This window comes from Trichoplax adhaerens, genomic scaffold, assembly GCF_000150275.1.
Source record: "Trichoplax adhaerens TRIADscaffold_2 genomic scaffold, whole genome shotgun sequence".
Taxonomy (NCBI): domain Eukaryota; kingdom Metazoa; phylum Placozoa; class Uniplacotomia; order Trichoplacea; family Trichoplacidae; genus Trichoplax; species Trichoplax adhaerens.
In genome coordinates this window covers 1,854,292-1,868,247 of record NW_002060944.1, presented here as the reverse complement: position 1 = coordinate 1,868,247, position 13,956 = coordinate 1,854,292, and the positions used below count along the sequence as shown (strand labels likewise).

General features: G+C 33.7%; 3 protein-coding genes across 3 annotated transcripts; 2 read left to right on the top strand and 1 right to left on the bottom strand.

The window, feature by feature from the left end:
* Positions 1–476: 476 nt before the first annotated feature.
* On the top strand, positions 477–2,632 carry TRIADDRAFT_21656 (uncharacterized protein; the record flags this gene model as incomplete). The annotated part of the gene is made up of 4 exons (XM_002109770.1): positions 477–719; positions 1,326–1,377; positions 1,778–2,290; positions 2,382–2,632. 4 exons carry the CDS (start codon positions 477–479, stop codon positions 2,630–2,632), a joined length of 1,059 nt encoding a protein of 352 aa, XP_002109806.1.
* A 2,054-nt stretch (positions 2,633–4,686) lies between these two features.
* On the bottom strand, positions 4,687–5,547 carry TRIADDRAFT_21241 (uncharacterized protein; the record flags this gene model as incomplete). The annotated part of the gene is made up of 1 exon (XM_002109203.1): positions 4,687–5,547. One exon carries the CDS (start codon positions 5,545–5,547, stop codon positions 4,687–4,689), a length of 861 nt encoding a protein of 286 aa, XP_002109239.1.
* A 1,793-nt stretch (positions 5,548–7,340) lies between these two features.
* Positions 7,341–13,170, top strand: TRIADDRAFT_53065 (uncharacterized protein; the record flags this gene model as incomplete). Its single annotated transcript, XM_002109769.1, has 13 exons — positions 7,341–7,370; positions 7,603–7,718; positions 7,806–7,862; positions 10,560–10,644; positions 10,797–10,859; positions 11,414–11,518; positions 11,603–11,731; positions 11,855–12,001; positions 12,064–12,222; positions 12,297–12,403; positions 12,490–12,622; positions 12,729–12,954; positions 13,028–13,170. 13 exons carry the CDS (start codon positions 7,341–7,343, stop codon positions 13,168–13,170), a joined length of 1,500 nt encoding a protein of 499 aa, XP_002109805.1.
* Between the last annotated feature and the right edge of the window lie 786 nt (positions 13,171–13,956).

Here is a 13,956-nt window from a genome sequence, read left to right as displayed (position 1 = left end):
CAAGCAGAAGATATCACTAGCTCCTGTTCGGCGACAGCGCTTTACGTATTTGCTTATTTTGTTCAGCATTACCATCGTACAGCATCCTAATTTATCATCTTATCTAGGCTTACTGTGAACTTTAGATCCCTTAAATCGAGAAGCTGAAGGTACTTTGTAGTGATCTCGTAGAATTTGTATATACAGTACTCTACACTGTACTCGTATATCAGTAACAATTTAGTTTGCAGTTAATTCAAAGTACGAGTGATTTTTACGATAGTGCCGGCCGCCTCTGCCAACTTACTGCATACCGTAAGTTCTAAAATCGTAACTGCAGTATCCAGTAAAAAGGGCTTCCGTAATTACAAAAACTGTAGATTTACAGTATAGTGCAAGTTAATCACATACATTAAACCATCCCGTGCTGCACTATACCGCACAATATTCGGTAGTAGATAGCTTTCTTTTCTAGTTCAGCTCGTTAATATTCTGTAATGTCAACAAGATCAAGTGAATACATCGATTCTCCAACCGCGGCTGCGAAAGATGAAACTAAATCTTTAAGCAAGGAACTTTGTTGTCTAATTTGCGGGGATAGAAGCAATGGTCGACATTACGGTGTTATCAGTTGTGAGGGCTGCAAAGGATTTTTTAAACGTAGTGTGAGACGTAACATGAAGTATGCGTGTACATGTTCAGCGAATGCCTGCAAAATCACAAAGGCAAACCGAAATCAGGTATGAGATAGCATAGTAAAAATGCAAGGTATCCATCCGGAAATAGGACGAGTTTATCAATTAGCTACACTTCGCGGATCTACATTAATAATTATAATTTTTACAGTGTTCTTAATTTACCGAGACCGGATTCGTGTTTTCTAGTTTTTAGAATCGATCTAAAATGTTTTCATAAATTACTATATTGTACTGTACTAGTGTACTGTACTGTACAGTACAGTAAGATTTTTAGCTTCACGCATTTTTCTGCCCGGCCGGTATACAGTACTGTATACTGTAGACTGATATACTGTATACTAAGTACAGTACAGTACAGTAGCACTGAAACGTAGAGTTAAAAGCCCAGTTTGGCTACGCCGGGTTTCGTGGCCAGTGTAATATCACTAATATCTAATGTTAATGTTATTAATTAATTTCAGTACAGTAGTTTAACATACTGTACTGTACTTCGTACAGCTACCGGTACAGCATATTATTTAGTAGTGTCTGTACATAATAACGATTTTTAAAAAATTATTTTTCATATGATAGCTAGCCTGTGTAAATAAATAGTGTTACTCACTTCCTGCCAAATTGTAATAATTAATCAATTTCCTTATTTTGAAGTGCCAGTTTTGTCGACTGCAGAAATGCTTCAAGGTGGGAATGAGAAAAGAAGGTAAGAAACGTCTCTCTCTAGTACATAACTAATTTCTATAAAAGTATACTATAAACCAGTTTAGTGCCGGAGGGTGTACCAGGGTACATGTATACTGCAGTACTGTACAGTTGAGTAGACAATTATATATTTCAATAGTGTGGATACTGTAAATGGTAGAGATAAAAAAGCTAATAATAATCATATACTACTGTATACTGACTAATATCCGTTGCTTGCTTGTTGCACTATGCAATATTAATGACATTCTGTAATCGTTAGTTGCTGACTGCTGCTGTGTACTCAGTATGTAAATACATAGCAGATTACGCTGTAAACTTATCTCGCATTAAGTTAACTGATTATTCAATTATGCGGTATGAAAGTCGAAAAATTTACAAAGTGTGTTTTACTATTGTAGCCGTTCAAAAAGAAAGGCACACGTCTACCATTCGCGCCGATCGTAATTCTGGCAAAACCGAGAAAGAAATGACACCAGATTCAGAAACAGCAATAAATAGCCTTATTAAGAACCTCGTCGCAGCTGAGACATTAGTACTTTCTAGTAGAAGTCTGCAACTGCAATCAGGTTTTATCGGATTTGAGGCTATCTGCCAATCTTCAATGCGAATTCTCTATTCTGTTGTGGAATGGACGGTTAAACTACCCTACTTTTCAGAGATGACTAGTTGTACCGATCAAATGACACTGCTTAGATCTTGCTGGTCTGAATTATTCATTTTGAATGCTGCCCAATGGTCTCCACCATTGAACATGTTTCCATACTCCACAACCAGTAACTTTTACCTAACTCACCCTCAAGAAGTCATGCATCATATATGCCTTTTTCAAGAAGCTATTGTGAAACTTAAGAAAAGATTTATTGACACAACGGAATTTTCTTGCTTAAAGGCATTGATATTATTTAACCCAGGTAAACTGAAATAAAATAGCTTTCCTATATTTTTGTTGTAAATTTATGATAGTTACTGGATAACCTTTTTTTGGGAATCACTTTTTACTAGATGTTCGAGGATTAGTCAATCCAAATTATGTCGAATATATTCAAGAAAATATACAATGTGCTCTTAAACAGCATGTTAAAAGCCAATATCCAGATCAACCATCCCGCTTTGGTTATCTACTTTTAAGATTATTAATGTTACGCTCTATTAGCTCTAAAGTTATCGAAGAAATATTTTTTACGTCGGTGCTTTGTCGCCGTTCTATAGATATTTTCCTCTGCGAAGCTATGGAATCAGTGAAGAGAGCTTAGCGTAGAACTGATGAATTAATCTTATTAATTATCAGTGTTCATAAATGGTAACTATAGCAAATAGACAAAAATCATATTTAAACTTCATTCAGATACGCTGAAATCATAAAATTTTGGATTGTAAAAACAATTGCTTTACTCAAAGGCATCACTTGTTTCGGACAGAGAATTTATCAAGCATTGAAGATGACAATGCTAACCCTGTACCGGTCTATTTTATAGAGCTAATTCTAGCTTAATATAAATAGTATACATGTTTAAATTAGCCTCTTCCCGATACTGATTTTAGATTTCAACTTCACTTCCTAGAATGAAGTGTAAATAATGCATTAATTTCTTTTAATTCTTTCAATTGATAATTTAATTATAATAATACATTTACGAGTTTTTATTAGCCAATCTATTCTCTTTCGTATTCATTACTTCTGCTAATATAGCAATTACTGTACTGTACTAATAAAATCAAACTAATCAATGTTATTAGAAGACATGGTTTATTACATCCAAAAAAGCGTGTATTGGCCAACTATTAAATTTGTTTACTACGTAATGAAAACTAAAATAAATGGATTAAGCGTACAATTGGGCATCTTGATTCCTCTTAACTGTTGAAGCAATTTACGAAAAGTCCATAAAGTCTATCGCCTTGATTGACAATAATCGGTTTAGTCATTAGCTTTCAATAATAAATTCGCGTATCTTTTGTCATTAGTCAATGACAGTAAAATATACAAAACAGTTTATATTAGAATATAGGTGCAATATAATATGATTACACAAAATTTATTATCCGCGTATGTATAAACCAAAACTTAATTTTTAAATATCAAAGTTAACTATATTCGACTTGCAAATGCTGCCTTTAACTATAGTGTTTTACCTAACTACGGTGGTAGAATGTATCGCAATTCAACATGTATTGATTAGAACAAGCACATAACTGTACGTACTTATTTCACTCTATTCCTAGGTAATGGACTTGCAGTTCAGGCTACTTAAGTATTTAACTTAAGCTTTTTAATGTAAGAAATAAAATAGATTATATTGAAATGACTCTTACTTCTATAAGCTGTAGCACTGTATACAATTTAACCTGTAGTGTCTCATACTGATGATACCAGCAACAGAAGACATTTACCTTAGTCTCACTCAAATGTACAGTCAATGTACTGTGAAATGAGTATGGAATTTAATCCGAACGTTAATTAATATAAACAATATCATACATTATTCGTTGCTATATCAATTTAAAAAGCCAAGACAAATCGTCCTTTATTTCGTCAGTTTACCGTACGTACAGAATTTAGATTATTGTGCTTGTCGAAGTAAATAATAATAAACACATAAAGTAAAAAGCACAATAAAACAATTTATTAGCTAGCCGAATAGTGCAGTTGTAACTGTACATCAGCTAAAGTAGTCAAAAACCACAGAAACAAAACTAACTAACCTAAAGGGTAGAAGAGCTTGGTTATATAAAATTTAAAATTTCCATCAAGTGTAGGTGAGACGATCAAGATAGTGATTCTGGCACTTAGCCACAATTACATAACTGCGGTACTGACTCATCAAACATTAATGCAGTATTAACGAAATTAATATCTGAGATGTTTGGACTTATGCCTTTCTATGCAAAAAAATCCGATCGTGACTGATTTATACATACTGTTACATTCTGTACATAAAAAGCTGTAGACAATAACAATATCTTCTGTAATTGTAAATTCAGCATGTTTGTAGGTCTGCCGAAAACGAAAGTTAACTAAAACTTCTTTTGTAGTACTAAATTGTACTATTTTCATACAAAACTTTACGATACAAAATCAAATTAACCAAAATTTTCCAAAACCTAGAAGAGTACGTAAACTACTTAAAGAGAATTCTCAATTACCACTTACAGTATAATAAGCAGAACCGGACTTAATACAATACATACATAAATCTACCATTATAGCAATCTTAGCAAAACACTTCATACTGTATCTTGTATTTAGGCTAGGCCGTGGATACATTTCTACCGTACGAATACTCATCTCGCATACAAACGAACTATATCAATACACCTTAGGAAACAATTTCATACCCACTTTAGCCATTTTAAGCAGTTTTTCCTGCTGATTAGGTTTAATATCATGTTCAGCAAACCTGGAACTAATTTCGTACACTGTAAACATATGATTAGGATTGGGTGGGTTAAACCAATGAAACCCTTTATGATGTGTCGGTTTTACTCCAATTTTCCTTGCCAATAAAGAAATATAAATATCGTCGATGGTTTCTAACTTCTTAAAGTATTTAACCACTAATAACATATCTCTCAAAACATCGTAAGAAAATATATAAGAGAATCCAGAACAAAATGCAGGAAATAACGTTTCATTAAAATCTTGGTACGATACAAAGTATTTATGCTTCTTGTCACGAATAGGAATGCGCTCACCAGGTTTGAAGTTAGCCCGACCAAGCCATAACTTTGTCGTATTTTCATTCGCCAATTTGACTAAGTACTGGAACAAACGTGGGGCATTAACAAAGACGTCGTCATCACCTTTATACAGGAACATAGGCTTGCAAAAACTATTTGCCCACCGCATACCAAGTAAAGTCTTAAAAGTAAGATTTTTCATATGATCAATGAAATCACCTAATACTAAATCCCCATATTTTACGGATTCTTCTTCAATCTTCTGGTTAACATCTTCCGAGGCCTTTCGGCCTATTATGAAAACTGTCCTCCATGCGTAAGTGGTATTTAATAAATTATTATAATCAGAGCCGTTGCCCCAAGTCTTTCTTATAGCATTACGTTTTTCAAAATTTTGAGGATTTGAATTGATCACCATTAATAGAAACGCGCGTGTTTTGCAACCTTTCGCACTTGGACGACGACTAAAAAATTCGAAGTTAGGGCTCATTTGAATTACCTTTTCTCTTGTCGCTCTTAAAATCTTTTGATAACGAACAGGCAAAGATATTTTTATGGAAGTTTCATTTGTCTTGTTCCACCGGCTGGTATATAATTTAAATAGTAAAATCACATTCAAGATAATGAGAATGATCATGAATGTTCTGGAAACTTTAAATCTCATCTTTAAACGATCATATACGTACGACCTTAACCACGATTCATTAAGATAATATAGAACAGTCAATCAAATTATGAAAGAAACGTCTAGAAAACGCCTGTACAGTATTTGATCCATAAAACGATAGCACTGTATGTCTTACAAAACAAGGAATCAAAATTTGTCCACCATAACATCGAACGGAAATTGATTTATGGTAAGAAATAATGAACGTGGTAAATTATGCAGCAAAAGCTTACAGTACTTCGATCAGTGCGGTTTAGCGATTAATCGCAAGCTTTTTTAAAAAGTTAAAAAGTATTGTACAGTACTGTAATTGCTAGTATTGTACAGTACTGTATGAACAAGAGTAAGAGACCTACAGTACTGTATAGTAAAGTGCAATACAGTACAGTATATGAATTTGAGTACTGTACTGTACAGTACTGTACAGTAGAGTACAGTAATGGGTAACGTGCAGGTAGGACTGAATCGGTAGGATTATGAGCCACTGCACGTTATACCCTTACTTCGCGTACTACCATGACACACCATTTGACGGATATGATGGTGACTGATATTTTGCATTAGAAACTTTAAAGAAATAAAATTACTCAATACATACTGCAATAAAAGTAATAAAAGCATCAAGAGCCAATTGCTCAAGGTTGTACTGATCTGTCTGCATGGAATTTGAGCCAAATTTAATGTGCATTTCTTTAAAATTTAAAGACATAATATACGGTACTGTACTTGTGCTTTTTACTTTAATGTACTCGCTCGGTTGGAATCAATACCCATACAATCACATTGTTGATTGTGCTATGTTGTTCCATCTCAATAGCGACAGCATATTAGACAACAAGAAAACTATTTATTACAGCCATATCTTAACATTAACACTGTTTTATAAACCGAAATATTCTACTCTACTGTGTAAACAAGTTTCTACTCAATGAAGAAGGCAGTTTATCTTCTACACTACTATACAAGTATACAGTACCGTACTTCTGACTTCCAGTGCTTTACTCACTGCTCTTTATTATCTTCATATTGATGCCTGGTATATTACATACAATACTGTACAGTACAGTTCGTCATGTACCAGTGTTGTGCAATGGAGTGAAATGGTAACCCGAACCCGATAAAACTCGATCAAATTGTTGATTTTCTAACCCGAAATGAGTGCAATCGCTATACAGACACTGTATCACCGTAGAAATTCTTATCTCGAATCGCGCCTTCGAGTCGGGTTTAAAGGGTTAGACAGGTTTCGGGTTGACTTTGCACATCCCTATCATGTACCCCTTCGTAATAACTTGACTGTTTACTGTAGAATTCGCGGGTACCTGTACTGTACTGTACTATACTGTATACAGTATAAGAGCTCTAGTGTACTGTACACTGAGTGTACAGTACAGTTTCGCCGGGCATGAGCAAAAGAAGAAAACTTCTCTTCGATGACCGCGATTCGACGCCCTAGGGTCACTACGTTGCATAGTGTACCGTAATAAATTTTGGGGACCTGCCAGTATCTGTTTGATTTTCTTGTAAGATTATACACGTATCTTTTGTAGTGGTACAGTTTTGTAGACTGTATCACTGTATTAGATTTCAACACCACATTATTAAAAGGATTAATCATGGATCTGACATGGAGTTCCCAATTATTGGTATGTACATTGTACAGTACAAGGAAATCATTAATGCGAGTATTAAGACTGTGTTGTACTTGAAGTACGCCAATAGATTAATTATATTATTGAGCATTTAGATGTTTAAAAATTTAATGAAAGTCAAAAAGTTTGTCGAAGCATCAAGATTCATATTAACATCAGTTGGTATGGACGTCATTTGGATAATACAGTACATGTATGATTAATTATAAATGTTATAACCTTACAGGGTGATACCGATGCATTAGGAAAACATACTGCTGCAGCAGTGGATTTTGTAGACAGAATAGCTAACTTTGTTAAAAAGAAAAGTAACCTGGAAAGTATGTATGCGAAGGATCTAAGGTACAGTATATATACAGCATCAATATAGCAAATTTAGTATTTGATTAATATGTAATCTGCTTTAAAACTTTCTATTGGATACAACAGAAAATTGATCAAATCAGCTAAGGGCCGTCAAATGAAAGATGATTTCTTAGAAGGAAGGTCGGTATTAGAAATACTATATGACATTAAAAAACTTGCTTTCTCATACTGTACTTCACCCTGATTTCGTTGACTGTACTGTACAGTACTGCATTATTAATACTGTACACATACTGTACAGTAAACGTACAGTAATACTACTTGATGTAATCAATAACTTCTATATATAGTAAAGCGTTGATATGGCAGAAGGAATCACAAGTGCAATTCTGATATAACTTATTAAGTTATGACGAAATACTGTGTGCACCAAATGCCCTGTGATTATATACTGCAGGACTGTATGACTATTGGTTTGTAAGATACTACTACTACTGATACTGTTTCAAGTACAGCCTTAAACACTAAAACTTAGTAGTCTATGGTAAAATTCTGAAAAGATAGAATTCACGTGAGTAAATGCTATTCATGTCTGCATAAATATAGAGATCCTACTGCATTAGCTGTAAATTAATTAATTCAAATTGCGTGTATCGTCAGTTGAATCTAGAGATGTCCTCAAAGTTATACAATTATATTTATAATTGACCTGAACCATATTAAAATTGAAGACGAGATCGAAATATGGGTATTTCACAACCCTTGGACGGATGGGATGATTGATGCGTTAATGAGTAAAAATGTGACGACAGAAAGACCGATAAATTAAGTTATCGTTCTATTGCTCCATATTGAGTTATCATTAAGACTGTCAGCTATGATTGCAGACGCCAAAACTTGATAATTTAAATAGTAAAGAAATCAAGTACGGAGAAATTGAACAATGAGCGATTGAAGTTCTGGGTTATAAATTAAGGGATGCGTAAGTAATTCACTTTCCGTACTATTTTCTAGGCTATTTGATTTAGGATGTATAGTATTCGAGATCATGCCTTACTCAAGTCCTTAGTCCGTAATTCGTAATCATGAGTCATGCCCCTTCATCTCAGCGGGATCTCGCAGGCCTATTGGGTAAAAAATCGGGAAGTTCCTGATCTATTATGAGATTTGATTATGCTCTATACTGGTAATGTACTTTGTCCCTTATTATTGCTGCTATATACACAATTTAATTGAAATGTAAATGAAATCAATCGATAGAACTGTGATCATGTATTCAACCTTGATCAATTTTTTCAGAAACAATCGTGGTAATTATCATTACCATTTCAGAATCACTATTCAGATTTATGCGAAGCTTTGATACAAACTAAACATGCCGCAGATAAATGGCGACACAGCTCGATAGAGCAATTAATACTTATAACACACGCTTGCGTATGTATGCCAAATACTTATAAATTCTGATAGTCCAGAACTTGCTTTAAAGACATGGTGAATCTTTTAGCGCAGTAATGCGCGCATAGTTAATAGAACAGATACCAAGCAGAAAATAGAAAACATTCCGCTAAAATAAATCCGCCGAATCAACATGTGATAAAAACAAATCTCAATTAGCCTATTAGGCTTGCTTAGTAAGATTACAGTTATCTTATTTTTGACCGTAGTAATGAGAAAGAACAATATCATATGATAACGAAATAAAACGTAAGCATTTTTGGTTACGAACACAGAATTTGAGGTCACTTATAGGTTATCTAGAAATTGGTTTTTAAGTATCAATGCATTGTTATGTCGGTGGTGATACACGAATTTCTGTAAAAAACGATTCTGCTATGCATCGTAGAAGTGCTATTTGAAACCAATATCCCGTAATATTAAACTATTAATGAAGCAGTCGCTTACACACTCGTGCATTCTGCCTTCTAAAAAAGTGGTCAGTACTAACGATATAAACTGCCTAGGCTCATTAGAAGCGCGAACAGGTTTGACTACTGTTAAAAGAATATGAAGAAGAAATTTTTATTAGTTACTTCCACAGCAACAAACTGATTTGATCGAATTTATTGACAATATAGTGAATTGATATGTAATCTCCATTACATTTACGAATTATCACCTAGATGTTAAATATTGTGCACAGAATTATACTGTACTGTATTTCCGGTATGAGCTCTCTGAATGGGTCATAAACTTTACGATGTATTACTGTACAGTGTATACGTCCTCTTCGAGCCATTGTCTCAAACGACTTCAGGCATGTGTTAGTATGAAATTTGCTTAATTATCAGGAAATCGATTTCATCACACGAACTAATGAAAAGATAGTAATTATATTTGGCTACATTCGTGCTATGCAAATTTATTATATATTGTTAAATCTCAGGCAATTAATCGTTCACACATTACTCGGTCATTAATTGTACAAATTCTGGAGAATAAGCGATAACTTCTACATTTCATTTGGTGATCAAATGATTATTTAATATGATATTATTTATTATTCGTCAACCGAGAACTTCTTTAACTACAAAATGAGAAACTTGCATGGAGTTATTTAATAAAACTAGATGCTTTGATATATTAGAATCACATAACCAAGCAACCACAGAAAAGCATCGTCTACCCTTCTCCCTGCCGTACTACTCATTTGCTAGTATGATCGATGTACCGTAGAATCATGATTTGATGATGCCAAATTCTCACAAAGCAACCATGTTTCAGAATACTCACTTCGATTCATGGACGCATATGACTTGCTTATCTATTCTTTAACTGCCTAAATGGCTAAGAAAGAATTACGTTTAGCATTGCAAATAAATCGGCAGTGTAATCATATCTTGATATGAACTAAACTTTCTCAATTCTAAATTTTAGAGGCACAGCTATCATGGCATTTAACAATTTAATCAATGAAACCGAAAATATCGCATCCGAGCATGAACTCATGGTAGATCAGCTGGTAGAAAGAGTCTTAAAACCTTTAAATTCACTGCTAATAGAACTGAAGAACGTTAGAAGATTGGTAGTTTCTATTATTCCTACTATAAAATATATAAAGTTGTATATAATTTCAGCCTAGCACACTTACTTAATTTAACTTTATTGATACAGCATACGACTGACATTGGAGCTATAAAATCTCAACTGGAATCCCACTACAAGGCAGCAGAGACGGTACGGTGAATAATCCTGTCCTATAACATCTAAATTCCAGTCGTATTCCACACTGTAATATATTTGTTCACTAAGTTAAAATTTAAACGAGCATTGTTAAATTATGGTATGTTTATGAAAATTGAGTAAATGAATACTTGATGTTTTAATGATCAACTTGAATAGCTAAAAAATTGAAGTCAAATGTCGCTGTATAGTAGGTAACGTATCATCGTGCTGTCGTAGTAAGATATACCGCTCTATATGGTACGATCAGAATCCTGATTAACCACTTTTAACTAATCATAATTAGAATATTTCCTTAATAGCTTACCTTCATATCAAATAGCGATACAGTCAATAGTCCTACTATTAAAATCGATTACGGTCAAGCTGAAATAATTCGATATATTTAATACATCGGACATGTAATTAATGAAATTGAAGATTTATAATTCGTTATTGTAACTACTTGTTCTACGTTTAAATGTTTATAGTACCGGTATTAATTATACATAACTTATTATTCTTGAGTTAATCTATTTTTATCGTAAATATCTTGTCGAATTGTATAGAGTAAAAAGAATTATGAGCGTGCTTGTAGGGAGGCTGAAATAGCAACCAAAACTTTTCACAACGCGGAAGCGGATACGAAATCAACGAAAGCGCAACTGGATAAAGTAATTTTGCGAACGTTCATGCTATTAAATGTTACTGAATTTGTTTAATTTAGAATTTTGCTTTACTTACCATACTTTATGAAGATGAGAAACACTGCCGCCTCCAAAGCAAAAGCTGCCGAAGATAGCAAAATCGAGACTAAAGAAAAACTATGTCAAGCTAATGAAAGGAAAGCATTGCATTATGGAACTTATCTGCCTGACATCTTAAAAGTATTTTCTATAAATCGATACTAGATTTCTATCTATAATAGCTTTAGACTCTATTGGTATTGTAAGAATATATTCATTAAGATGCTCTTCTACACGATGGGAAGTAAATTTTATACATACTAGGACATGCAACGTTGCGATATTAACAGAACAAACGAAATCAGTAAATATCTAAGTGAATATATTGAAGTGTATAAGAATAATTTACCGTCATTAAGTAATATTTATGACAAAATGACAACAATCCAACAATCGATTGACGCTGAAAAGGTAACAGATGAACATTGACCTGAAAGTAAGTATCAGAAAATTAATATGAATTTGAATAACAGGATGCCGAAATGGTAGCGAGTGAAAATGGATCGGATTTTGTCTTACCAGAAGACCTAGTATTTGAAGAATATAAAGAAAACTCTAATCGTGAAATAAACAAGCTCAGTATCGCGGCTGGATTTTCGGTCGTAACTGGACTTTTTTCTAAAAAAAAGAAGGTTTGTTTTTCGTGAAGTACACGAAACTTCGAAAATGTACTCACATGCTTCATTCATATGCAATATTACAAAAGGAAGATGACAAGGATTATGAAGCCTATCCACCTGAGAAGAAAAAGAAAAAAGCTTTAACCAAAATCACGGAACTTGAAACTGCTCTAGAACAATTAAATAGAAATAGGTTAGCTACTTTACTATCGCTAGTAAATGATGTTTCCTCTTTATATATACGCCAGCGCTTAGCTAAACCTGTCATGTTATGCATAGAAACGGAGCCCTAAAACTTTACAACGCTTATTCCGAAAATCCGAACTATGGTGATGTTAACAAGGTTAAGAAAGAGTTAATTTACCTCGCTCGAGAAATCAACCAGAAGAATACGGAACGCTATAATTTGCAAGTAAGGAGTCATTGCTGATATTCTGATTTTTCTTCGTAAATTTGCATATATTACCTATTGTGTGTGCCAATTACGAAAGATGCTTTTCTGTACTATGCATATCTAGGTAATGATAGCTGACATCGACAAATTACTTCCTCCTGATTTTCCTAAAATGATCCCCGAAGATAGCGTTGAATGCGATACGCGTTCTGATACGTCGGATATGGGTTCAACGATGGCGAATGACATTTCTTCAAGTAACAATGAATTGATTGTGAAGAAAGATAATACTGATATTGCAAATTTTACCTCTGATTATCGAATATGTAAAGCCCTCTACGACTTTGATGGTAATATTGCTATGCTTCTACGTTATACAAAGACCATTAGCATCTATAATTCGTTTCGAATACCTTCTAATAGGTACCAGCTCTGGAGAATTGACTGTATTCGAAGGAACTCAAATGTTTGTTTTAGAAGAAGACACAGGACAAACAGGGTGGACCAAAGTGCAAATAAATGAGGATATCGGTTACGTTCCGACGGCATACATTGAATACATATGAATAAGCTACTGATATACTGTATTACTAAATTGTAACTAAAGGGATCTACTAAGCACAAGATTTTAAGATTAAATTAAGATTGAAATGTCTTGCTTAATTGTTACCTACTCAACATTATCGAACTGTAAAATTTCTGAATACAATACATCTTGCTATATCAGCAATTTTTGATATTCTATAAATTCATACGTTTCTCATGTTAAATAAACCAAGCAGAATCTCTAGATTAATGCCTATTGCTTTACAATAAGTTTCATTTTAAGCCTTTAATGCAAGATACTTTAAAGCGTTCAGAAGTCGACCTACGGCACCTACCTAGCTACTAGTGATGTATACTATACGCTATACTATATAGTGTACACGACTGTCCTCCAAATTTTAGCCGCCAGGTTGGTTTTGCACAGTATGGTGTACAGATACGGTTGTAGTGTATAGTAATATCGCCGCGAAAATAGTCGGACACGACATTTTTAATATTTTAATCTGGATAATCCATTACAAAGATAGCGTTAGTTGTATATATAGTTATTTACCAGATTAATACTGTAATATAATATTGTACTATACTGTATAGCAATAAATCTGTGACTTTTTACTGACTAAACGCTAGTCATTTCCCTGTGATATTTCCAAAAATACTGTTGAAACAGCTATATATCTTTATTATATTTGTCCATACAAATTTGCCAAGTTTTAACGAAACTAAGATAAGTGTACGGCGAAATCTGATTAATTTTGTTAAGAACTGGCAGATACGTTTGAACAAGTGTATTATTTTGAAGGTAT